The sequence below is a fragment of the Trachinotus anak genome, unplaced genomic scaffold (genome assembly GCF_046630095.1).
Source record: "Trachinotus anak isolate AG129_WGS33_773 ecotype Australia unplaced genomic scaffold, CSIRO_AGI_Tana_v1 ptg000012l, whole genome shotgun sequence".
Taxonomy (NCBI): domain Eukaryota; kingdom Metazoa; phylum Chordata; class Actinopteri; order Carangiformes; family Carangidae; genus Trachinotus; species Trachinotus anak.
In genome coordinates this window covers 14,065,487-14,090,471 of record NW_027273863.1, presented here as the reverse complement: position 1 = coordinate 14,090,471, position 24,985 = coordinate 14,065,487, and the positions used below count along the sequence as shown (strand labels likewise).

Below are 24,985 nucleotides of genomic sequence, written 5' to 3'. Positions count from 1 at the left end.
GTTACCTGAGCTCTATGGAGACTGTCTTAAGCGTCAAGCCCAAACAGGTACAAACATTTCTTAGGTAGGCTTTACCTGGTGTGACGCTCACATTGTCTGTTGATCTGCAAATGGTCTGTTGAAAGCTGTGAGTTAGACTGTGTGTATATTATTTGTGTATGTAATGCTGGAAAGGCAGCAAATTCTGGGGTTGGGTTGGTTGGGTTCCAATAGCTTGTTCCATCTTAGATGCAGTCCCAAGTTGGTAAAATGTTTACTTGGGCTCTGAAACCACAGGGATCAGCAAAGAAAAACAGATGACGCATACAAAAGCGTGATAACTTAGCAACACTATGGACTGGCTTAAATGTTAAGAAGTGACTGAATTGAGTGAGTGAATGAGACAACTCCAAAATGCAATATTTGCTGGAGGGTAGTCAACACACATTCTTTATTCTGTGACCTGAAGCAGCATAACATCGAGTTCACCTTCAGGTAACATTAAGAACATTGTGCATGAAAAACATCGGCAATTTACTTAATTGATATTCACTGAATGATAATGAAAGTAGTATTATGATTATTCTCACTGCGTTTTGTTTTTTTTTTAACATTACTTTCTATGGCCCTACAGCTGCAGCACAGCCCCCCAGTAAGGAGCAAGGAAAACTGAGAGTTAATGAATGCCACAGAGCAGTGACAAAAGATGTGGTGAAAGCCCTACAGCACAGCAGAATATTTATGGTTTAGGTTTGACAGTTACTTGCTATAGTCTCTATTAGTGTCAGTGGTAATTGGTTTTGTGATTAGAAGAAACTAGATTCTGAAATATCAAATCAAGTCTTTTGTTACACAAAACAGTTAAATGTGCTTTGTTACTGAGCTGAATGAAATAAAAAATCTTTTTAATTCCCCACCTAACAAACTACCTAAAAAGATTTGCTAGGGGATTCAATAAGCGGATCTGCAATTGGCATTGCCTAAACATTATCATGCCACTCCTTATCATTGAGGTATTTTACAACACTGGATACGTCAGCATTCTTGTTTCATTTCTAAGAACATTTTACTGAACATTTTAAAGTATTACAGGTCACAAGCACTGGGATTTCTATTTAAAGGTCCTGGATCAATACTTTGAGAGCTTCAGTTTCAACAGGGTTATGCTCTTCCTGTTTACTTTAAAAGACACAAAAGAACATGGCCCAAATTACACCGGCCCTACTCACAAGGACCATACAAGATACACAGAAAAACCTAGACAAAATAAATGTAAGACCACAGAAGCAAAACTGATTCAAACTGACAAGTCCACAAATAGTAGGTAAGGTAAAGACAGGGGAATCGAATGGCTTAAGTTTATTATATATAAAATATATAAAATGTACACACACACACACTGTATATTAGCTCCTTATGACAACAGCAGCATTGACACTGACACTGCTGCATGCAATGATTTTTCCAAAATGTCTTGGCAAAGTGACTGCAATAAAATATGTCCATTAATAACTAACTTGTTGGCCGTGTTCCAAGTGGTAGAGAGCAGTGAGTAAAGAATCATGTCTCCTTATCACTGACCTGCCACAAAAAAGGCGTTTTTCATCTCTGCTGCTATGTGAATTGGGTCAGCATATGGTGACAAGACTACCAAGACAATCAAGAGGACATAAGTGTGCTTGGTAAACTAAATGGAGCAATGAGTTTGGCAATGACTTGTCTTCTGCACAGTGCAGCTCTTGTGATCAGGTTTGTGGTTCAGCTATTTTCTGCAGAATAAGATAAAAATCCAGTTCACAGAAAGCCCCGTATTACACACTGTAGACCGTCTATTACTCAGCCAACATAGTGTACATACTGAACATTCTGCACAAACCACTGACCAGGGTTGTGTTGCACAGAGAAGTCTGTTGGCAGGTGCTGCTGCAGAGGACGTGACTACTACTCAAAGTCTAGTTCAAAGTTAAAGGGCTGACTGACAATGTGTCTGATATTCACAAAGTCCAAGAGTTCACACTAGTCACCCACGACAGTAACTGGCAGACATTCACCTCATTACCTTGTTATCATGCCAAAATCTGTTGGCTTGATACCAGCAGACTGTCAGAGAGAGACAGAGAGAGGGAGAGGGAGAGGGAGGGAGAGAGAGAGAAGAGCTGTAAGGGAGTTAAGTGGGGGATAAAGTGAGAGTGAGACTTGGATCCTAGCAGCCTCAGCTGATATCCTGATATTCTAGTGTGAACTTGCACCAACATTTGTAAAATTCAAAATTGTCATGGGTGAAACAATATCTACATTCCTAGCATGTAGGTCTGTCACAAGACTGCACACCTGTCATCTGCTGTACACAGGTTTATATTAATGTGGATATTGAATTTTAGTGACACATTTATACTGTTTGTTACTCTAAACATTTTTGTGTAAATACATGTTTTATCTTAGCAATATTTTTCAAACCAATAACATCCCAAAAACCTGAACTAAGGGAGAAAAGAAAAGAGGTCTGTGTAGCTGAAGACCAACAGGTCCAGCTTGTTTAACCAGGGTACATGGTGTTCCAGCAGTGAGAAGGGACAATCAAATATTTACCCTAGCAACACTGAAACATTTATGAGATGACTGTATTATACAGATCCACTTCATTTCTGTTTACAGAAAAAGAGAACTTACTCAAAATAATGCATTCACTCAAATTTTCACTTGCTTTAAAGGTAATTAAGAAAATAAACAGCAATTAAGTTAATGAATAGCATACAATTAAAGTCATTAACAGTACTTTATGCTGAACATTTATCTTTTTTAAATCACCTGTTTACTATTTCTGATTAGAGTCTGCAAGTGTTGAGTCCACTTGTCCAGTAGGGGTTACCTGAGGCTAATTCAATAACTGTGGTTTCTTTCTTTTTTTTATGTTATTAACTGGATCTATTTCATCCTGTTGAGTTGCTGCAGGGGAGGAGGTGGAGAAAAGGGTAGTGTGGACTTCCTTTGTCCCTACTACAAGAAAGAGTCATTTTCAAACTTACTTACTACATGGGGATCTTGATACTGTACATAGTTGTCTCTTTCATGTGATATCACTTTTTAGTCTGTAACATTCACTGGTTTTGCATAACCCGTAGACACAGGCCATGATGTATTTAAAAGTCAGTTATCATGTGTTTCCTGTCAGCATGCACAGTGGCTGCAGCAGGTCGAAGAAGCAGTTATACCCAACAATGAGGTAGGTGTATTGAGGAACAGGTGGCTAACAAGGCAAGATGAGAAACATAACGCAATTACAGGTCATATATTACTCTACTTAGGACCTTTCAGTCATTTTAATGCAATCAAAGGATCGTTCTGGACTATTGGGAACATGTTGCTCACTTGGCCTTTCCGGATCTTGGGTGACTTTAAAAGAGATAATTTAAAAGAAATCACTTTTTCATTGTAAAAAAAATATGGAACACTCCATTCAGACAGGGCTTAAAACCATTACAGCTAAGGCTATATTTAAGGTCGGAAATTAGAAAATCTGATTGCATTGTATAAATTCTTAGGTCTTGCCACTGCTGTAGTGGTGAACACAGTTTTCCTAGACTGGTGGAAAGAGCCTGTGGTCTTCATCTGTCTCATCCCTATTTAAATACAAATGTGGAATTGAAAGGACTGAAACCTCAACCATACCCAGACAATTTAACCATGCAATGTTGCATATGGCAATGGCAATGGCCCCTTCACTACTTCCTACCCCACCACTTCTGACACCCTTGGTTGGACCACAACCATCTCATCTTTGAACTTGGCCTTCATTTTGATCTCAACTACACACCTTTAGGTATCCTGGCTGCGTCTTACACAGTTGTGACACTATTGCTAGGACAAAATCTGTCCACAGACATATGAACGTCAGTGAAATTACTCAAAATCACCCCTGTGATAGTTCCTGCCACAGTAGGTATCTCCAGTACCATATTTTGCCATGATGAAAACAGACTCACAAGCTAAAGCAATACCAGCCCCGCTCTCAAATATGCATATCACAGTGCTCTGATCAACTAATGCACCATCTCAAACCATTTCATACAACCATGCAGCAGTACCTGTAGTTTTATAACTGTGTATCACATTGGCGGCATTCATTGTATGAACTACAGCTAACGTTTGGTACTACACACTATTAATACCAAAAGTTAGCAGTGATAGCTTTCTCAGATTTCCGGTCTTGTTTACTTCCGAGTTCCCTACTGTGGGATTAATAAAGGGCTGTCTTAATCCATTTTAATCTTCACCTTTGGTTAGACCTTCCCTGAGGTTTGTGGGAACATGTGTTTATATCAGTAAAGCAATCAAAAGAGCTCAGCTTCAGTCTTAAAACAAAACTTGGATACATCTCATTAGCATAAATTAAGAAATGTTTGCCTGCTCTACATGTGATAGGCACCACACATAACAGCCTTATATAATTTTTGGTCTAAAAAAGCACATAAATATTTGATGATGATATGCTTTTACTTTTGTGAAACATCATGCTGAAGCAACCTCGATCACTACTGATTATTAAACCAAGTCCTTAACCAAGTGCGTGTATTTGCTCATTTCCTGGGCATCATAGTCTAATCTGTTCTTTTATCAATCTATTGCTGCACACTTGTTATTGTCTCTCCTATTTTAATGTGATTTCTCAACATAATTTGGGGTCTTGTCTGTACACGGGCCTAGTTGTTAATATCTAACCCTTAGGGCAACAAGTGCTTTGTGCACTTTCATGTGAAGACATGACTGAGTTTGCTCTATGGGTTGTCTCCTCCTTCGTTGACCTACATCCATCCTCAATGACATCTTAAGTACCCATAATGGATCAAATGCACACTGTACTGCACCTTCCAGACCACCTATGGCTTCCTCCATTTTCCTGGTGCCTAAAAAAGTACTAATGCCTTCATGTTCAGTTCGAGAAGGAACTGTCCCATCACAGAGTGAGGACTGAGTTTGCCATTCGTCTCCTCAATTCCTAGACCACTAATTCAGTTACAGAACTCCACATAAAGCTACAGACTGAAGATATATTCCACACAAACTGCTGAACAGATGTTGTGGCACCTTTCCAATTACAAATACCACAGTTAAAAAAGTTTGTTTTGTAGAAACAATGCTAGACTGGAATACTAGACTGTCCCACAATAAGACCTGCACTCATTCAATCCTTGGAAAAAAGTTTTCCTTACAATAAGTATGAAAAAAGTAATTAGCAAGCACCTCCTCTTGTGGTGGAAATGTGGGTGGGGAAATTTGTCCCTGGCCAGATGCCAAACCTCATGCTGACTGCAACAGTGAGATAAATGGGTCTAAATGACTTCTCCCTTGCCAGCCTTACGTGCGTCAGTCATCTTTTCTCCTCCCTTTCCATTCACAAAAGGAATGCTGACTCTCACCAGACTTGCGTATATCAGACTTGCGGCTGATATACTGCATGGAGAATCACTTTTAATTTGAGATCTGTGTTGCAATGCTAAAAACTAAAAACGGGCAAAATGCTGTTTCATTGGCAGCTTAAACATATTTTAGAAATATTTGCATCACAGACACCAGATTTTTGGATTATTTCTTATTTGACTTGGCTTCATGTCTCTTTGGGCAAAGTTACAGCCAGTGACCAGTAACTTTTAATTCATGTGTTCACTTCCTCTATTCAGGTTGGCAACAGCTCCAGTAATACATAACCAGGTATATCCACCAATGATACCATGAAAATATAGTCAATTACAAGTATGAAATTACAAGTATTTTAATTCTAATACAAGTATTGGAAGTAAAATGGAAACAGGTATCAGAAGTAAAGGTACTCCCTTGAGAGGATTAAATAATCCAGACACTGACCAGCCTACAGTATCTTAATGATATGAATGATTTTGTTTAGTTTACACCCCAGCAATGCCACTGTCAGATAAAAGCCTTGTATCTCCAGTTTTGAGGGGATATACATGCTTTCAGATTATCAACTGGCTGCACCAGTTCAGTAAATTATCTAATCTGTCAGAACTCTACATGATGTAAAAAATGTCTTGTGTTATCAGGCTAAAAATAGTCAGTTTTTTGGAGATACAAGATTTTTCTTCGGGACAGCACTAATCAAATCCCGTTACTTTGTCTGCAGTTAATTATCTTCCCAATTTCTCAATGAGATTGGAACAACAGCTGCGTATTTGAAGAAAATACTTATTTACGACTCACTTCAGCCACACACAGCCTAAACATCCTTGTCAAAGCCAACTGCAATGAATGAATACTATAGAGAGCTGGTGTATCTTTTATGTAAGGATTTTATACAACTACGCAAACCGCCTGACTCGAGCATCAGAGCATCGGTGGAAACCATAGCTCACATCTCGCAATTTCTCTAATCGGTGCAGCATGTGAACTTGTGCCATGTGCTGCTGCAGACTCTTTATATAAGGCGTTATGCCGGAGTTTTCATGTGACAGTGACACCAGAAAGCACGTCTACAATGCACCATATGCGACTCTGACACCCCTGTGATGGCCACAGTCATTTCTGTCACCTGTCAACTCTGCAGCATCGCGATATACCATCGATGTCACTGCACGGTGCATTTACTCTCCTTATATAAACCTAAGTTTCCCTGTCCCTGATGTCATGTGGGCAGGGCTGGCAGCCTGCTGGAGTCAACCTGTAGTCTACTGACCGGGATTGACCCTCACACTGACACAGTTATGCAACTTTCACACTTCACGCTCACACAGCATCCTGCACATTCAGCGCAAACCCGGTCGACGGTGCTGTTATCTTATCATTTTACCGCTTTTGAAGCATAAATCCTGAAACAGCATGAAGCTCTTGAATACTAGTAAAACTCCACAAACCTCACAGAAGGCAGATCGTCTAGTGATGCCGACGTCTCCGTGAGATAAAGCCTTGTTTTGGGCGCATCTGTGGTTGAATCCCGACTCCAGACAGCGCACTGGGTGCCACCGGTGCCGCGCCGGTCTCTCACGCCGCCTCTCTCCGGTCGGGCTCCCTCACTAACCGGTACTCTGCCCTGGATCTCCGACGGAGACAGTGACCTCATTTCGAGCCCCTTTCCCAAGCTCCTCCCCCCAGGTCCTCGCCCATTGGTCCGGGGAGCTGCCCGTCACTGCCTCGCGGCGCTCTAGACCAATAAGACACTCCCGGCCTCCAAGGGGGCGGGGACGGGCACTGCCGCTCCGCGCTGCGACTGGTCTCTAGTCCCGTCAATCGTTTTACATAAGGGTGTCAACGATTTCACGTGGAAACCCACGGCTTCCGCCACCGTGAGAGAGGCGAGAGCAAATCACTACGACGCAGCTGCCGGTGAATGAAGCCATGCCGATGGTTGGCCCTCGGCGGCTCAGCACGGCCGACTGTTATCTAAACGGTTATACAAGTGAGTGTGACCAATGTGGGTAAAGTGGTTGGTGCGCAGCCATTCACGTCAGCTAAAGGCTCCTTGACTGTCTTAAGAAACATGATATAACATATGGAGACTTTGATCGTGACTTCATTAATTTATAGGCAGACTTACATAAAGATTGGTGCAATATTGCAACGGCATTGTTTCAGTTTTGTTTTCTCAAATGCATTGCGTTGTAATGGGTATAAAATAACAAAAAACAAAAAAAACACGTTTTCTGTGTGCTGCTTTTTTCTCCAAGCATGATGTTATGTTGCAGAGTCGTGCTCTGTCTGATGAATAGAGAGGATAAACACCCATTTAGAGTCGCCACTCAACCTAACCTGTATGTTTTTGGACTGTGAGAAGAAGAGGAGAGAGTTTGACACTGACAGAGGAGACCCACAACACGAGCAGATTTAAAGCCTGGTCCTACTGAGGCAAAATGTCATTTCTGATCGAGGTCCTGGTTAAGGTAAGGGTTAGGACTTAAGTTTAGGCTGTCCACGATGAATGGAAGTCAAACTTATATATGCATGTTTTAATGTTATTGAAGTTCTGTTTAAGTTGAAAGACCTATGGAAAACAGAGTATATATACATATATACTATATTTAAGCAGCCTATCTTGTATATTAATTGGTCAATAGCAAAACAAACAAGATACAGTACAGGCTGAACACACGTACATAAAATGTTCATTTGTCCAATTACAACAATTTTATTATCACAACTGAATGTTTGGGATGGTTTTGAATAGTGTTCTTCAGAGGAGTCAGTCAAAGGTTGAATTGTCCCCCTAGTGGCTGGTTTTGGAGCCATGTCAGCTGATGGTTAAGTGAGCAAGTCAGTGATGAATTCACTCACTTGCCTTTGGCAACAAAGGCTTGGTGACTGACACCAAAATTCATTACTCCAATTACATAGTCACCAGTAATGAGGAGTGGGATTTATGAGCTTGGCATCCTCCCTGTTATCATAATTGCATTGTGTTTATACTTGTATTGTGACATTTCTTTTTGTCATATTTGAAATAACATGTGTTAAGTGCTGCTGTAGGAATGGTGCTAAGTTTGAAATGTGTTGCAGTAAAGTGGCTATTACACCAAGCCTATTTTATGTTGTCATAAGCAGTAATTCATAAACACAGCTGTAAATGCATGTCAATGATACCTCATGCAACTTACATATCTGTGTGAGAGCACCCTGTAAAGGTCCCCAGTCTATAATAGGACGTTATACATTACAACATAACTATAGAGAATTTGGAGTCTCCAATTAACCTGCATTTCTGGACTGTTTGAGGAAACAGAGCACCTGCAGGAAATGCACAGAGAAACCACTTTCCACAAAGAATGGAATAATGGCTCGATTCAAATCCAGGAGACATTGCTAACCACCGAGCCATCATACTGCCTTCCCTCCTTCCATAATAAAAAACCTGTTTGTACAGCACTTTTCAGTGTTACAAAGTCTTTTGCAGACACAATACTAGGAGGTATAAAGCATGACCCAAAAATAAAAGTGCGAGAAATTAACATAAACCTCACACTATACTGACCTCCATTTACACATTTAGATGCGTGCTGTAACATTGTCTCACCATCTGCTCTGGGCAGAGATGCCATTAATAGGAAATTATCTCTACTCATTTTTCACATGATGCAAATTCTCACTTTTTCATTCATCTGCAAATGTGAAGGTTACAATTGAAAAAAGCCACAGAGAAAGTTCTAAAGGGCTGTCAAAATGTACAAAAATTGACTGATTTGTGCTCAAAAATCCTGATTTGGTGACATACTCCATACATATAAAATAATAACCAACAGAGCAGATAATATTCTTTGACATTTTAGTATTAAAATATTATGATTCTTTATGGCTGAAACAAAAAAGAATTCACAAAAAATAAATAATTCAAAATGGTTGTTGTCTTGATTCTTTCATCATCTAATTCAGCGCCTGGGACAACAGATGGAACAGAGTCTGTAGTGTGATCTATACTTGCACAGAAAAACAAATTCCCGCATAAGGAACAGAGCACCAGATGGCAGAAAGAACTAGCCAGTTTTGACTGGTGCTGGTTGCCTTGTGTTCTACGTCAGACTGAGCCAATGCAAAAGGAAAAGGTGAGAAAGCAGATGAGGATGCCAAACATGTGTAGCCCCGAAAACAAGTAGGATACACATATGTTTCAACTTCCATGCCCCTGTCACATCCTCTTCCACTCATGCATTCATTAGGGGGTGAATGCAGCATAAATGCTTCCACACAGGTGCACTGCACAGTACAATATAGCAATTAATATCCAAGCACACTCTGTGACATGTATGCCGAGCAGGCCCTATAGACTCTGATCTTTATTTTCTGTCGCCAGTTACATAAAGAGGTATCTTATAGTAGGGTTGCAGTGCATAAAACCCTAATTACAATGATGAATACACATTTGAGAGTTCAGTGGTGCAAAAACCATTGGCACTGGTCTACAGAGATCTGGGAAAAAAGTGATATGGTCAGCGGAGTCATCCATCACCATAACCTCGTGCCTGTGTGGCGTACACTAAGAGAATGGCACAGGCCTGACCGTTTGACCCCTACAGTGAGGGGACCCAGTGGCTCTGTTATGCTGTGGGGGGCATTTTGCTGGCATGGCTAGGGCTCACTTCCTGGTGTCCTGAGTGATCACCTTTATCCTGTGATGAAGCATTTCTATCCTAATGGGAGTGGTCTCTTCCAGGATGACAATGACCCCATCCAGAGGGCACTAGGGGTCAAAGAATGGTTTGCTGAGAATGGAAATGATGTGAATCATATGCTATGGCCTTCACAGTCATGACACATCGACCTAACTGAACAGCTATGGAAGATTTTGGACCTACATGCTAGACAGCGCTTTCCATCACCATCATTAAAACCACAAATGGGAGAATATCTTTTTGAAGAATGGTGTTCTTTCCTCCAGTGGAGTTCCAGAGACTTGTAGACGTGAGGAAATTGTCATTTATGAGGCTTAGCTTGCTTTTCAGTTCTATTCAGTGACACTCTTTTTAAAATGATGAAATGATACAAAATTGAAGTAAAAATGTGTCTTCAACAGATGCAAAATGTGTGAAAGAATTAGTGTATTGCTGTTACTTCAAATACTGAAGTATTTCCACATTTTATGTCATGTAACCTTATAGAATCAGAAATACGGCACCTACTGATGTATAAAAGAACTCCTTTCAGGAAATGCACCCTTTGACACACTGTCAGACTAAAGTTAACAATAAGACACTGAACAGAAACAGAAACAGGCCCTCAGTATTTAAAAAATCCACTAATGTGACCTAAAAATGGAATTAATCATTCAAAAAAGTGTTTCCAGTACCACTGTGAATACCACACAATTGGTATCCCAATTCACAGCAATACAAATTATATGTTGGACTCTGAGATCTTGAAAGAAGTGACATAAATTATAGGGTTAGTGGTAAAATCTGTGTTATCATTAGTTCACAAATAACTCAGAGATAGAGGTTGTGCGTATCATTGGAGAAAGAAGTGTACAGTCCCACAGGATAAAACAGTCTGCAACCTTCCTCCCACTCTTACATGAAGTGGTGCTATTTCCACACTAACAGTGGTTTGAACTACGTCACTGGTAGAGATCCCGAGAACAGAGGCAGATGATGTGGGATATTTTCACTTCAGGCTACAGATATTAGAAGCACTATTGTATGGACTGCAGCCAACTGCCTCTCCATTATTTTACATTTCAGTGGTTCTCATACTTGAGGAAAAATGTACATGTATCTGACAGTTTATCAGAAACTGTAGATGTATCTTTTCAGACCCTTAATGATTGCCAGTTAAGGATATTTAGGTATTATTCTGAAATCATGCTTGGTGACACTGGTGATTCATTCTTGATAGCACCAGACACATGAGGACAGCAAGGACGAAAACACCATTAATCCAAGTTTGAGCGTCATGGAGACACTAAAACCTGGAGAATCTGTTTAAAGACAGTTCAAGATTATGTGGCTGTGTTGCCTGACTAATTGCATGAATTACAGTATTGCCCCTTGCCAAGAAAGTTACAGTGATGTTACAGAGCACTTTTGGATCTCTCTGTGATGGATCAATGGCAGAGGGCAAAGATGACATTTTAATTTCTCTCAACTGAGCAATTTGTAGTCTGAGTCACATACTGCTGTTCAGGAAAAAACCATAATGGCACATGACTGTATGACACATCAAACAATATTTCTCCCCTAGCAACCCCCAGCAATACTGGGAAAAAAACTATGATCATTATTAGGGTGCCTGAAGGACATTAACTAGAACCAATCAATTAGCTTTCCTTCCATAATTGTATGGAACATATAACATGCCTCCAGTACATCTGTTCTGCTTTTACAACCATCACTGGTTGTAAAAGCAGAACAGAAAACTTTGGAATATGAAAACCTCAGCAAATTAAACCATCAGGGAGAGGAGCAGACTGACTATTTCAAATCAAAGGCAGCAGATTTCTAAAAACAGATTTAAGGACAGAAAGGATCCCCGCATCCCAGCAGTTCTGACTATGTTTGATTCATACACAAAGGTTAGGCTCCATGTCTCCATTAGCATCCACTTTTTTGATGGTTACTTAGTACTGTTTTAGAAAGAACTATCACAGGTCATTAGTATTCTTGCTCTAATACCTCCTATTTCGATGTGATTTGTAATTAACATAGTAATTAGTTGTTTTTTCTAATGGTCAAGAAAAATGTGTTCTGATGCGTCACTGGCATGTAATAATCGTGATTTTTTTAAACAATTTTTTTCAAGTAAATGTTACTTGGAAAAGAGCCAGTGTGCATGTTGTTGTAGCATCCAGCAGTGAGGTTGCAGATTGCAATCAAGGGAATACCCCTTGCCTTACCCCGCCAGTTCCAAGTGTGTAGGAGAATCTGCAATGGCCTTGAGGTAACGCAAAAATGTACAAGTACCTCTCTAGAGCCAGTGTTTGGTTAGTACGTTCTGGACTACCATAGAACATAGCAATGCAAAATGACAGGCTCCGTGGAAGAGGACCTGCTCCCTAAGTAGATATGAAGGGCTCATTCTAAGATAATGAAAACACAACAATTCTTAGTTTCAGGTGATTATACACTAATGAAAATATAATTATGACTATTACATTCAATTTCCGCCAATGCACGCCCCTAAATCCTACACACTAGCCCTTTATATATATAGAGTTGGCCTGAAAACGAAAAAAGACTATAAAAATGTTTCTCCACCTCCTACTCAAACAGAGCCGGATAAAAAACTAATTCACTGATTCATGTCGTCATTTCACATATTTCGTATAGTCCACCACGGCTGCTGCTGCCTGTTTGGTGCATGTAAATACAGCTGCCTTTGATTAAGAATTTTCATAAATACATCCATTTTACTGAGGATCAAACACATGAAGTAGTGCCCACTCTCTGTCAAGTGGGCACTAATGGATCCCCCATTCAACAGAAAATGTTTTGTACTATTCAACAACATTGCCTATTAAAGGTATCAGACAGATACTGTTTGTTATTAGTGATAGTTCTTTATGCTTTTCATACATCAGCAACCCTCCATCCCACACCCATTAGTCGGAAGTGATGCAGCTCATTCATCCTATGGGTAAACTGACACCCGAGGCTGTAGAATAAGTGTGTAGGAAGTGTGTAGGACTGCTGTATGCTGTACTGAGTCCATTATATTTTAGCAAAAGTCTGGGTTACTTGCATGACTGTGAACGTGGTATCCCTTTATGGAATTTAGAGCCCTGGCTGCCAGTGTCTGTGAACACACTCCCTCCCACAAGTAGTTTGTCAGTGACGTGTAGGCGGGTGTCAGTACTTGTAAATGAAAACTCATGAAATTCTGCCGCAAATGTGACGTATGCCACAGATGGCATTGTCTCTTCTACATTCTAGCTGTGGCCCACCGTCATCAAATGACTGCCAATAAGAGACTGCATCAGCCAGGTTATTAAAAAAAAAATCAGATTTGGACTTACCTGAGGTTTATATACTGTATATGTGTATATATACACATATATATGTGCACACACACACGCACGCACATATGAAATTTTGGCCAGGTGACAGCTGATAAGTTACATAGACTATACAAAGTGCACTGTGGAAGTATGAAGCCTAGTTTAAGGTTTACTGCTTGCCAAAGTCAAGCCACAAAATACAAATCTAGACATAGGTGATGGGTCTGGGTGGTTGGGTGGCTGGGCAGAACTTGGGTGGGATCAGCAAGTGGCAACCATCAAGACTAGGCTGAGACACCTGTCAATTAAGCAAATATTCCCCCCAAAATTCCCATCTTTTAGCCTTAGCATTAGAATGATGATTTACAGTATCAACATTAACCTGCGACAAACACTGGGGGGTGTTACACTACTGAGACCCTACTGTTTTATTGGAAAGTGCTGACCATCATTCAAAAGGTAATTTAGAAAAATGAAGTGGCTACTTTTTCCCTATGACTATTGGTGTAGTCAAAAACTAAACCTTCTCAAGCCACTAAAATCATACAGCTTCACATTAAGCATTTTCCCAGTGATTTTAAGGGTTAAGTACAGAAATTCTGTAGATAAATAAAGTTTAGTTGCTAAAGTGTACTGAAGATATTAAATCTGCCAATGAAGTTGCCTGAGGGAATTGAGTTACATTTATTTTTATATTAGTTTATATTTCAGAAAAGGAAAGCAGTAAAGATAAATGTTTTATTATTCTTCCTGTCACAAATGATGTTCTGAAGTGATGTTATGTTCTTCAATGTTCACTGATGCTGAGTTATTATTTTTTGTGAGACTTTTTTTTTGTCACATTAGTTCCATCAGAATTCCAGTCATCTCATTTTGGCATTCTCATCATTTCTCAGAATAATACATGGTGTCTGCCTGACCCCAGATGAAAGCAGCCCTTTAATGGCTAAATTCCTGCCATTGATTAGAGGATGTTTGACGATAATGTGCAGATCAGAATTATTTGCAAGTCAAGAATCTGTGAAAACCCCACTCTAAATATGGTAGACGGAAACTAAAGATATTAGTCAGCAGGCTGCAAGCACGTCACACCTCAGACTGTGTTACTGACGATGATGACGATAATAGATGTGCACTATGTCAATGCACTTTCAAATGAAGTAGGTAAGGTAAATTAATGTCATCAAAATGAAATGCTTTTGATCACTTGGTCCTCAACAGCTGCTTAAAGTTTATTGCTAAAAAGAGATGAACAGACAGACAGCTATTTCCCCATAACCCTTCAAAACTGGCACTGAAGGGTAAATGTATCTCTTTGGCATGTGGAAAACACACCACCTAAGATAGATGCTGTAGGCTGGAGTAAAAAAAAACAAAAAAAGTCTCATCAATCTCCAGTTTCTAAACATTGCCAGCCAAGAGTCTGCCTTGAATCAAAACTAATGCTCAAACTATTTTTGTCCATTTGATTTTAAACAAAAACATTGCCCATTTTTTTCTAAGGGGGTACTAATGCACTAATTACATGTAACACTGATACCTCTTTCAAAAAACACAAGCCTAGCAGAGGACCTGTGTGTTTTCAATATTCACACTTCCTTACGCCTCTCCTGCATCAGCGAATCTCTCTTTCCCGGCCAATCACTAGTCGGAAGTGATTCAGTCCTTCCATCTTTCCACTTGTTGGCTTACGCGGAAGGGAAGGATAACACTGAACATGACACCAAAAACTGCTCTGAACCTTTGGGTATATACTGTAGGTGCACTTTTGATCTTTGTGATATCCAAATAAAGGTTTATATTTAAAAATGTGTACAGAAATGGGAAAGAAAATATTTAGTCCATTATATCTTAGATGCTTCTTCAGCATCAGTGAATGTAGTATCCCTTAATAGCACTTGGAGCCCAATCTGCCTCCATCTGTGAACACGCTCCCTCCCACATGCAGTTCGTCAGTGAGGTGTAGGTGGGTGTCAATATTCCTCTCTACAAACTCATGGAATTTTCTCTAACCAAACGTGACATATGCCACAGATGGCGTCAGCAGGTATAGTCTCGCAATTGCCTACCACACATTTCCTGTGCAAGCCCTGTGTAAGTACTACGTATTATGTACGAAATATGAGCTTGGCATGAGCTTTAATATACCTACAGGTCTCTTCTTCTTGTAAGTGTCAATGAGATGTGCAGACCAAATATCATCCCAACCAAGCCACTGAAATGCAGATATTCTGGTTATAGACAACCACATCCTGAGACCAGTACTGGTCTGGTGAGTCATTGGCTGCTAGTTTAAGTCTACATGTGCCAAAACTAAAGTTTCATATTTATTAAATGGCATTACCACTATTACTATAGTATACCAACAGCCAAGTATAGGCAGACGTGGTACAGCAACAATCACTACAACCATGATAGAACAGTATACACGGAGGAGGTGGAGAACCCGACATCTTGGTGTCAGGATAATTGCCCCCAACTGAATGTCAGCAAAACCAAGGAGCTGGTGGTAGACTTCAGTAGAAGTCAGCAGCGTACATATTCAAGCCCAGTCCAAAAGGGCAAGGCAGCTTCTTTACCATCTAAGACAGCTGAGGAAGTTTTGGGTTTCTGCAGTGATCCTAATGACTCTGGTGCAGTAGAAAGTGTCTTGACTCAGGACATCACCTCCTGGTTTGGGAATAGCTGTGTACAGGACATTAAGGGACTACAGACGGTAATCTGGGCAGTGGAACGCTGCACCAGATCAGATCTACCATCTCTGCAAGACATTTACACCAGGAGATGCAGGACCAGAGCAACTAGGATCATCAGAGACTCATCTCACCCCAGTAACTGTCTGTTTGCCCTACTGAAATCAGGCAAACACTTCAGGAGTACTATGGCCAAAACATTTTTATTACCTTAATTTTAGGCTGCTCAAATTTTCTCTTTTTTTAATTTACTTGTAAACTTTACTGCACAGTCTTTTGGCCAATTCAAGGCTCATGTAACTAAATCATGATACTTTATCGCCCTCTGCAGGTGTTCAATAGGCAAGTCTCGGTTATGCCTCAGCCATGGATTTAGACAAAATGAATAGATGGATTTAAAAATTGCTTTGTAAAATACAGCAGACTAGTGAAGAGTTATGACCCATAGGTATTTCTCTGCTCAATTATAAATGAATCTCTACTGTACATTTTTTTTTCTCCGTTTTTGCTGTATTGTAATTAAAAGAATATACATGTCAATACTGTTTATAAGTGTAGTGTGCTTCTCACTGCAATGCCATTCCATCATCACCTCACACTCACACACCTGCATTTTTTTTGCATCCAAACACCCTCCACAACTATTATCTTTTATTTATTTTTTTGTCTATCTTTTCCATGTTTGTTCTGTCCTCTTTCATGTGTTTATCTATTATTATACTTGTCTTCACTTGATCGCACAGTAAAATGTAAAAAAAATAAATAAATTTGATGTAAGGAATAGGGAGAAGAAGAGGTAATACAACAATTCATTCCATTTATTTTTCTATTCACATGAACAAAAAGAAAACAGCGATGCTCAGTCTCCCCGGTAAACAGTGCTTTAACAAGAGCATGGACTAATACTGATACTTCGCCAGCTTTAACCAAGGGAGGGAAATGCAAGAACTTTTCCTCCTTTCACCCCACATAATATGAACATTATACATTTTTATGCCACTATACTTCCATCTCCAAGTGATGACTTAATGGCCTAAAACACTTATTTTCAATATCACATTTAAACTTCAAGTCATTGAATCCATTTTGTAGTGTTTTATCAATATAAGTCGAACATTAGCTTCAACAACAGATGAATAAATTGGTGGCAACAGGTAGTTCCAAATAATGGACAATACAGGATCAGGATTGTTGATGGATTAAGGGTTGATAGTAAAAATCTAGAGATCAGTAGTGACCACAGGAGTGACTCCATGAATGAGCAGTGTTGGGCCAAGGTCTCGACTCAACAGGTCCACCTGGTGCAGGTAGGCAGAGTAACGGCTTGTGTCTGCTGGTGGGCGTGGCAAGTACAGGAAACGCACAGCAGGTTTAGGGGCTCCATGTTGGTGAATCAGACTGTTGACGGCACAGATGTACTCATCTGAAAGCTGAGCAGCATTATTGGGGAACGTCTGGATACCATTTGCCTTCTCAGCTTCCTCTTCTCCCTGCATCCTCTCCTCATTCTGTGTAGACTCCACCAGATTCCCTCTCTCCCGTCCTCCTCGTCTCTGCCAGTGCAGGGCCACCACCTGGTCCCAAGCCACCATCTGCACCTGGGCCGATATTCTTAGCTCCTTCAGCATCACCCTGAGCTTTCTCTCCTCCTCTTCCTGCAGACTGTAACCAGCCTCCACACACAGGAAGAGACGGAGTCTTGCCTGTTTCCAGGCACGTGTCTCTTGAAGCACGCACGCCAGCTGGAGGAGGAAAAGTGAACAGATGTCGACATAGCCACAGCTGTCTGGTCGAAGCAGATTCAGAGGCCACACGTCAACAAATGGCCCTGTCATGCTTTGGTGGCCTCCCATCTTTCTTCCTGACACCAAGACCTCGTCCCGATTGAACAGGTTGAAGTAACGAGCCAGTGTCACATTCTTCCCCATTTTTACAGCGTCTGCAATCACTGACACATATTCCTCTTCCTGAAGGTCTTTGGGTTCCTCAGCTCCCCGTACACTGGGGAAGAAGGGCGATCGCTGCTCTCCAGGCTCTTTGGTTGGACAGACTGCATCCAAACCATGGCCTGTAGACACAAGAATTTTACCTTGAAGGTGGTCTTGAGGGGTGCAGTCGTCATAGAAACCCAAGACAATGGTGTTTGGCCTCATTCCACCTAGATGCAAACAAATATATCAAATGTGCATTTTGAAGAACTGTAAGTATACATAATCAGAGTTTATAATGGATAATCAGCATCACAGCAATTAGGTAAACTTGCCTACCAAATCCTGTAATGAAAAGCAGGTTCTGAACTCCATGTCGGACAGAGTCAGCCAGGGTAAGGTTGACAAATGCCTTGATGTTTAGATGATCCACTAGAGACAGCCAGGAGTCATAATGGCTCTGCAAAGGATCAGAGGGTAACCCATCTGTAAAGAGAGAAGAGAACTATTTCATTCCTTCAAGGGTGTTTGTTGTTACTTTTTGAAGGAAGGGGGAATATATTAAATTATATATCTCTGCCCCCTACCTATAAAATTCTTACCCAGTAAACCCAGCTTTACATGTCCTAGTACATAGAGGCCACTCTTCTTCAAGTCATTGATGAAAGTCATGAGACCTGTACAGCCGCGAGGGTTTGCCACCATCAGCAGCACCTGTGGCCTCCAGAACTTCACATGGTCTTTACGTACATCCAGCATCAACAGGTACTTGCGTACCTGAATAAATGAAAGATATGATGAAAAAGAGCAAAGTGATTTAGTATTTCATGAAAACTTTTCTAATAACATTGCTTTATGTGAATTAATTTGGTACAGCATGTTTGTGATGGTGCACCTGGTGGAAGATGAGAGCCTGGCTGATGTATCCCCAGTTGCTGATAGGACCAAGGTAGTGGATAAGCATCAAGAGCAGCAGCATGAAGGCTATGCTGGCAAAGGCATAAATGGCACTGATCAGGAACATCATGACCAGGCAGCCAAGGATGCCCAGTGTGCAGGTATGCCAGGTAAAACAACGGAATGAGGGTCTACATAAAAAAATAAATAAATAAATAAATAAAAAAAAATGAAACGAATGACAGAATATGGAATGAAAGTGACCTTTTTAAAGATGTTTTGTAAATCCAGAACAGGAAGCTTAGCTCAGTACAATATCCTACATGTTACCTGAAGTTTGGTGCAGAAGCCCATTCAAGAGCCAAACAGGCCAGGTTCACAGCAGCATAGACCAACAAGAAGAATATGGTTACAATACCAGCTATCGTGTTCAATTTACCAGCAAACAGCACCACCTAGTGGCAGGAATAAAGAACATTCATTTGGCTTACAGTATGTCCAAAGAACTCTTAAATATCTAGCTATCTAAACATCATGCTGTGATATTTGATCACCTAGGATTTTTTTGTTTGTTTTTGTTAATTCAGTTTTAGTACAGAAATCTAACAAATATCTAATTATTTTTGTCTATTTTTTATCTAATTATTTGTATCTTCAGCTGCTTAGATCTCATTCATACTGGAACATTTTAAACAATGACAAAATTCCATTATGTGTTAAACCTAACAATACAGGTGAGCACGCTTTGGCACACACATTAGTGTACCCGAAAACAATTTATACAAACAATATGGCTCCCTGTATCAAGACTACACGAGAAGCATCAGACCCCTGGACGTCCCTTGACCCCAATATGAACCACAATGATAAATACCTTAACTAGTTTAAATTACAGCTATATGTCCATGCTGAAAAGTTTAAGCAACATAAAATGTAGCAAACCTTGTTATCTAGCTAGTATGCTGATGCTAAATAGCATGATAGTGAAATAAGGAGGTCACTTACTAGTGTAACGGGACAGTGCCCTGCTCTGTCTCCCTGGCAAAACCTTTCAACCTTTAATGTTCTTCATTTGACAAATGTTCAGCAAATTTGAAGCCGAGTACAATGATGCAAAAAATATTTTGCACTGCTGAGTGATAGGAGAATCTTAAGACAATAGAGATCTGACATCTATCTTTAGGTAGATAGATCTTCTCATCTTCATCTGTTGTTTACATCTATTAAATTTTGTATTGCTGCTCTTTAATGTTCGTGCTGGGTAAACAGTCATTTCACAAGACAAAACTTTGAACTAGGTCACTAATTTAACATATAAAAGAGCAATATGAACAGGAAGGGGTTGAGAGTAAGGGAAGTGACTCTGTCACTAAACTTTAGGCACACAGGAAAATTTTTACAACTCCTTGTATAAAGTAGAAAATATCCTACCTGTACAAGCAGCCAGGAGACAAGCACCGAGGCCCAGGGGTTCCCACTTCGAGATGTTTTCCTCACCAGAGCCAGGACACCACCTGTAGAGATTTATAACATTAACAAAAGCAAAGTCACTCTGTCTGTTATTGCTCATGGTCCTAAATCAGATAAACAACTGAGTCATCCTGCACTTGTCCTTAAGCCAAATACACAATGAGAGGATTTTTTTTTCTTCTGAGAAAGTCAACACTGCAAGCCATCTGTTGTCAATCGATGCTTTCCAAATTAACATGCCTCCACTAGGAAAACGAAACATGATTAAATTAATAACAAGTGTCAATTTCTCACATTTGAGATGGAGGCCTCTTTCAACAGATGGCTGATTATTAAAATGTTGACTCAGCTTTATAGAAGACCAGCTGGAATTGGATACACTTTCATATACTCTGGATCAACTATTTAGCCCTGATTATAACCTAAACAAGCAAGGTTGGTAATTAAATCCCTCGCACTACAGAAATGGTCAGAGTCCACATCAGCTAACATCCCACACTGCCAAAAAAAAAAAAATCTCTCTAAAAAAAATAATTTGCTGCTCTATGGCATACAATTCTTAATATTAAGGACAAGAGGCAACATGAATTCCAAAAATTCAACAGCAAGAAGAATCAGAGATCAAGAATCTCACCAAACAGGTTGTCTTTGGACAGAGCATATAGGATCCTGGAGGCTCCTATCAGGTTACTCATGGCAGCAGACATAGTGGAGGAGTAAATCCCAACTGTGACCAGGGGCGGCCATATATTGATGTCTCCCAGGAAACTGTAGTCTCTTTGGAGTAGGTGACTAAGAATGATGAATTAAAAAACATGAAATGAGTCAACAATGTACAAAATTCAGCAGATCAACTGTATTAATAATGCAACATGATTTAAAAAAAAATCTATTAACATTTGTGCAAACAAAATAAAATCGCAAACTACAATTATGATATTCTACCTCTGAAAAAGACTGTATATGTAAAAGGAAAAGTGCTTAAAAGCAACAGCACTGAGGGCAATTTTTCTACAGATCACATTTTGATGCCAAATTTGTAATCAGACACTATGGCACCTATACAACTTTTTGGGTTACAGTTCATCTTATTTGTGCTAGTTCTATTTAAGTGCGTTTGGCTGTGTCTGGATCTGTGTGTCTAACCGGTCACAGGACCATGCAGCCAGCAGACTAAGCATATTGTACGTGATGAAAGTTATAAGGACAGCTGCAAGCGTTCCTCTTGGGATGGAATAGCTGGGGTTTTTCAGGTCACCTGCAAAACACATAACAAAAGTTCCCTCTTTAAAAAAACCAACAACCAAATCTATAACACCTTGTTAAAGATATGTGAAAGTTTAGCCTTCCTCAGACAAGTACAACATATCCTGGATTTTAATCAGGGGCTGGCACCACTAAAAGCTATGGGTCCTTTCTGTCTTAAAGTTGCACACAGCTTAAGAAAAAATGACCCTTTGTTTGCCCTTCCATAATGTATTTATTGAAGTTATTTTAACATCATCTTACCTGACATGTTGGAGCCTGCCATGATTCCAGTGCAGCCATTGAACATGACAGCAAACACTGTGGCAAAACTCATCATGGCACCAGTGGTGTAGTCTGCTGTGTAACTGGCTAGAAGGAGCAACAGGAGACTTGATCATTATATGAGGGATCAGCTGTACAAACAGGGATCTTGATCAATTCATCTTTGTGCATTCTGCTTCAACAGATCAAAGGTTTTTATTCCTACAGGTCCAACATTGTTTAAAAAGATTTAAAAGCCTATAAAATGTGCATCCATTAAATTTGACAACATACCAGAAACATGTTCAACACTTACGCAATAGGTTGCCCTCCAAGGTATGGAGCCGGAAACCAGTGTAACTGGCATTGCTTAGGCTGGTGCTGTTTAAAACAGAAGTATCTGGCAGAATCACCACAATAGGCCCCACAATAAAGAAACTGATGAAAATGGAAGCCAGGACTGTCGTGACTATGATGAAAATGATAAAGGTGGCTTTGGCATAGATTTGGGCTCCCACCTGTGATGACAAACATGGTGCACTTAGGAATTAGTGGCATATTATATATCTATTATTAATAGAGATTTATTGAACCTCTGACTTTTACCCTTGCACCACTGTGAAGTCGAGGTTTTCTCTTGATTGTCAGTTTAGTCCAGGACAAGGCACCTTGTGGTTATTGGCAATAATATTTGCTCATGGATATCCATAGTCTTTAGAGGACAAACTATAATGTTCATGGTGACCACCATTACCACCAAAATATCCAATTGTACATTACATATATCCATTTCAACTTATTTCATTTTAATGAAGCCCTGCCCTTTTCTTTAAATTGCAGTCAGGACAAAAATCTTAACTTGCAAGAGTTTATCTTTGAATTGGTCAATAAGACGTCAGATCTATCCAACATCTTTGTGACTTTGCCAACATCGCAGCTTCTTTGGGTAGTGAACAAGGTTCAGCCTTGAGAGTTTTTATTTGACATATTTGTGCATTTAGCTAAACACAGTTGTCTGAAAAATAAATCTCAAACTCTCCATTTGTATAAGCCCAAGATGAGCAGACAATATGTATCTTAATTTTGAAAAAATTAAGTAAAATGAAAATAATGGTGTCTCACCAAGCAGACAATAAAACACAGAAAGAGTAGGACAGTGCCATAAAGCACAGACCACCAGTATCCTGAAGGCAACACCTGATGGAGACCTGCAACAGGTGCAGCACCCTCTGAGGAGAGACAGTAAAACAGGGTTAATTAATATACCAACACATTCACATGCCTGGATGTCCCACCATGTCCTAATGGAGTTTACCTTCTGGGCTGCCAAAGGCAGACAAGATAGCCTCAACCAGACCTAAAACGTAGAGAGCACTGCCGCACACATTGGCAAAGAAAAACATGATCCCAATGCTGCCGCCAAACTCTGGTCCCAGGGCTCGGCTGATCATGTCTGGGGATCCAAGTTAAGGAATTTCTGACTCCAGGTTCATAAAAGTAAACCAAGTAAATCAGGACACAATATCTCGCCGAATAAAGATGGTTAAAGATCAACCACTGATCAGAATTACACCAAGAGGAAAACTGTGCATTAGTAGATAAACACACAAGTGAGTTTCTTAAGCTACAGCACAAGTCTCTCAGTAGTAAAGGATACAGTAGGCACCTCCAGCGTCTAAAGCCCCATTGGTGGAGATGGCACACACAGAAAGGACGGTCATTGTGATAATGAAGTAGGCCACCAGGAACATGGCAATAGACTGATAGAGCCCTGCTTGACCCACAACGAATCCTGGCAGAAGTAGAAGGAATTTTTTATTCACAATGTACCCTAATGTTTCTCAGGCATGCAATGTTACTACTGTCTGCAAAGTAACATGCTGATTTTTTCCCCTACTGCTCTCTTCCAGTATTTACAATACGAAAACAACAGATGGAATAAAGTAATGCAGTGATTAAGTGATTAATTGATTAAACGATTAATAAGAAAATTTGCTGATTTTCACTGTTTATAATCATTGTAAACTGAGTATCTTTGGATTTTGGACAGTTAACCGGACCAAATAGGCAACACTAACTTAAGATGTCACCTTCTGCTTTGGGAACTGTGATGAGCTTTTTTCACAATTTTGCAACATTTTATCTATTACTTAGATATTTACTTTTTCTCAGCTACATTTTGATCCCTAAGGAAAAGTTTTTTGCTAAAGCCCTGAAAAGGGCATGCCGTGCAGAGTTTAGTAAGTCATTTTTTAAAATGAAATTACTTGAGATGGCATTTGCGATTTACCAAAACCCAAGTGAGTTTATCTTATTCAGTGACATCTGCAAAATGAGTTGCTTAATCGAACAGTCCATCAATATAAAATTAATCGGTCGGTTTTATAGACGACTAATCATCTTTAAAGCAAAAAAGTCAAACATTTAGATTCTCAAATTTAAGTATGTGATGCTTTTAGTCGTTGTCATATGACAGTATGATATGACAGCAAAAATAATATCTTGTTGTTTTTAACGTGTAAGCTTAGGTTGTGGGAAATTATAACGGGCTTTTTTTTTTCTTTCTTTCTGACATTTTTACGAATTTTACAGTCAAAACGATTTATTCATTGATCGAGAAAATAATAATTAGATTTAATCGATTATGAAAATAATCATAGTTGTTTTTAGCCCTAAAGTCAGCGTTTCAATTTTGCCCCCAAACGGACTGATTAGCTAGCTAACATCTCGGCGCCGCTGTTGCCCACTTACATACACGTCTCCACTACCCTGAGGAAAATCACCAAAAAAGTACCAATTTTTACACAAGATTTATATATTTATTCCTGTACAAGTGTTTCTTTTCGTGCTGTAACAGTTGTTGTCCCTTACTCACCAATCCGCAGAAACACAACGACGCTGAACATGGACAGTAAAGTAGGAATGACCACTCCGAACACCACTCCGAGCTTCCCAGCGGTGTTGTCATCGGGCCGCCCGCCGCCTCTGCCCGCCTTGGCGACGCTGGGTTTGGACACGTCTTTCGGCTCTGGACCGGAGCTGGTGGTGAGTCGGTAATGCAGAAGGGGAGCTTTTTCTGACAT

The 24,985-nt window shown here is 40.0% G+C and overlaps 1 protein-coding gene across 4 annotated transcripts in view; it reads right to left on the bottom strand.

Moving 5' to 3' along the window:
• LOC139629734 (solute carrier family 12 member 9-like) overlaps window positions 1-24,985 on the bottom strand; it is a 26,809-nt gene extending 1,824 nt beyond the window's left edge. The window contains exons 1-14 of one of the 4 annotated variants that reach the window (XM_071492525.1): window positions 24,778-24,985; window positions 23,560-23,694; window positions 23,218-23,355; window positions 23,025-23,131; window positions 22,219-22,420; window positions 21,903-22,010; window positions 21,540-21,651; window positions 21,028-21,185; window positions 20,355-20,437; window positions 19,254-19,378; window positions 18,922-19,114; window positions 18,629-18,803; window positions 18,366-18,512; window positions 16,899-18,256 (exon numbers count right to left, since the gene is read on the bottom strand). In XM_071492525.1, coding sequence (XP_071348626.1) covers window positions 17,319-18,256; window positions 18,366-18,512; window positions 18,629-18,803; window positions 18,922-19,114; window positions 19,254-19,378; window positions 20,355-20,437; window positions 21,028-21,185; window positions 21,540-21,651; window positions 21,903-22,010; window positions 22,219-22,420; window positions 23,025-23,131; window positions 23,218-23,355; window positions 23,560-23,694; window positions 24,778-24,985 — 2,829 coding nt within the window. In that variant the 3' untranslated portion in view covers window positions 16,899-17,318. Of the gene's footprint in view, window positions 1-16,898; window positions 18,257-18,361; window positions 18,513-18,628; window positions 18,804-18,921; window positions 19,115-19,253; window positions 19,379-20,354; window positions 20,438-21,027; window positions 21,186-21,539; window positions 21,652-21,902; window positions 22,011-22,218; window positions 22,421-23,024; window positions 23,132-23,217; window positions 23,356-23,559; window positions 23,695-24,777 lie in introns of those variants that run through there. The other 3 variants (XM_071492526.1, XM_071492527.1, XM_071492528.1) reach the window with 3 other exon arrangements.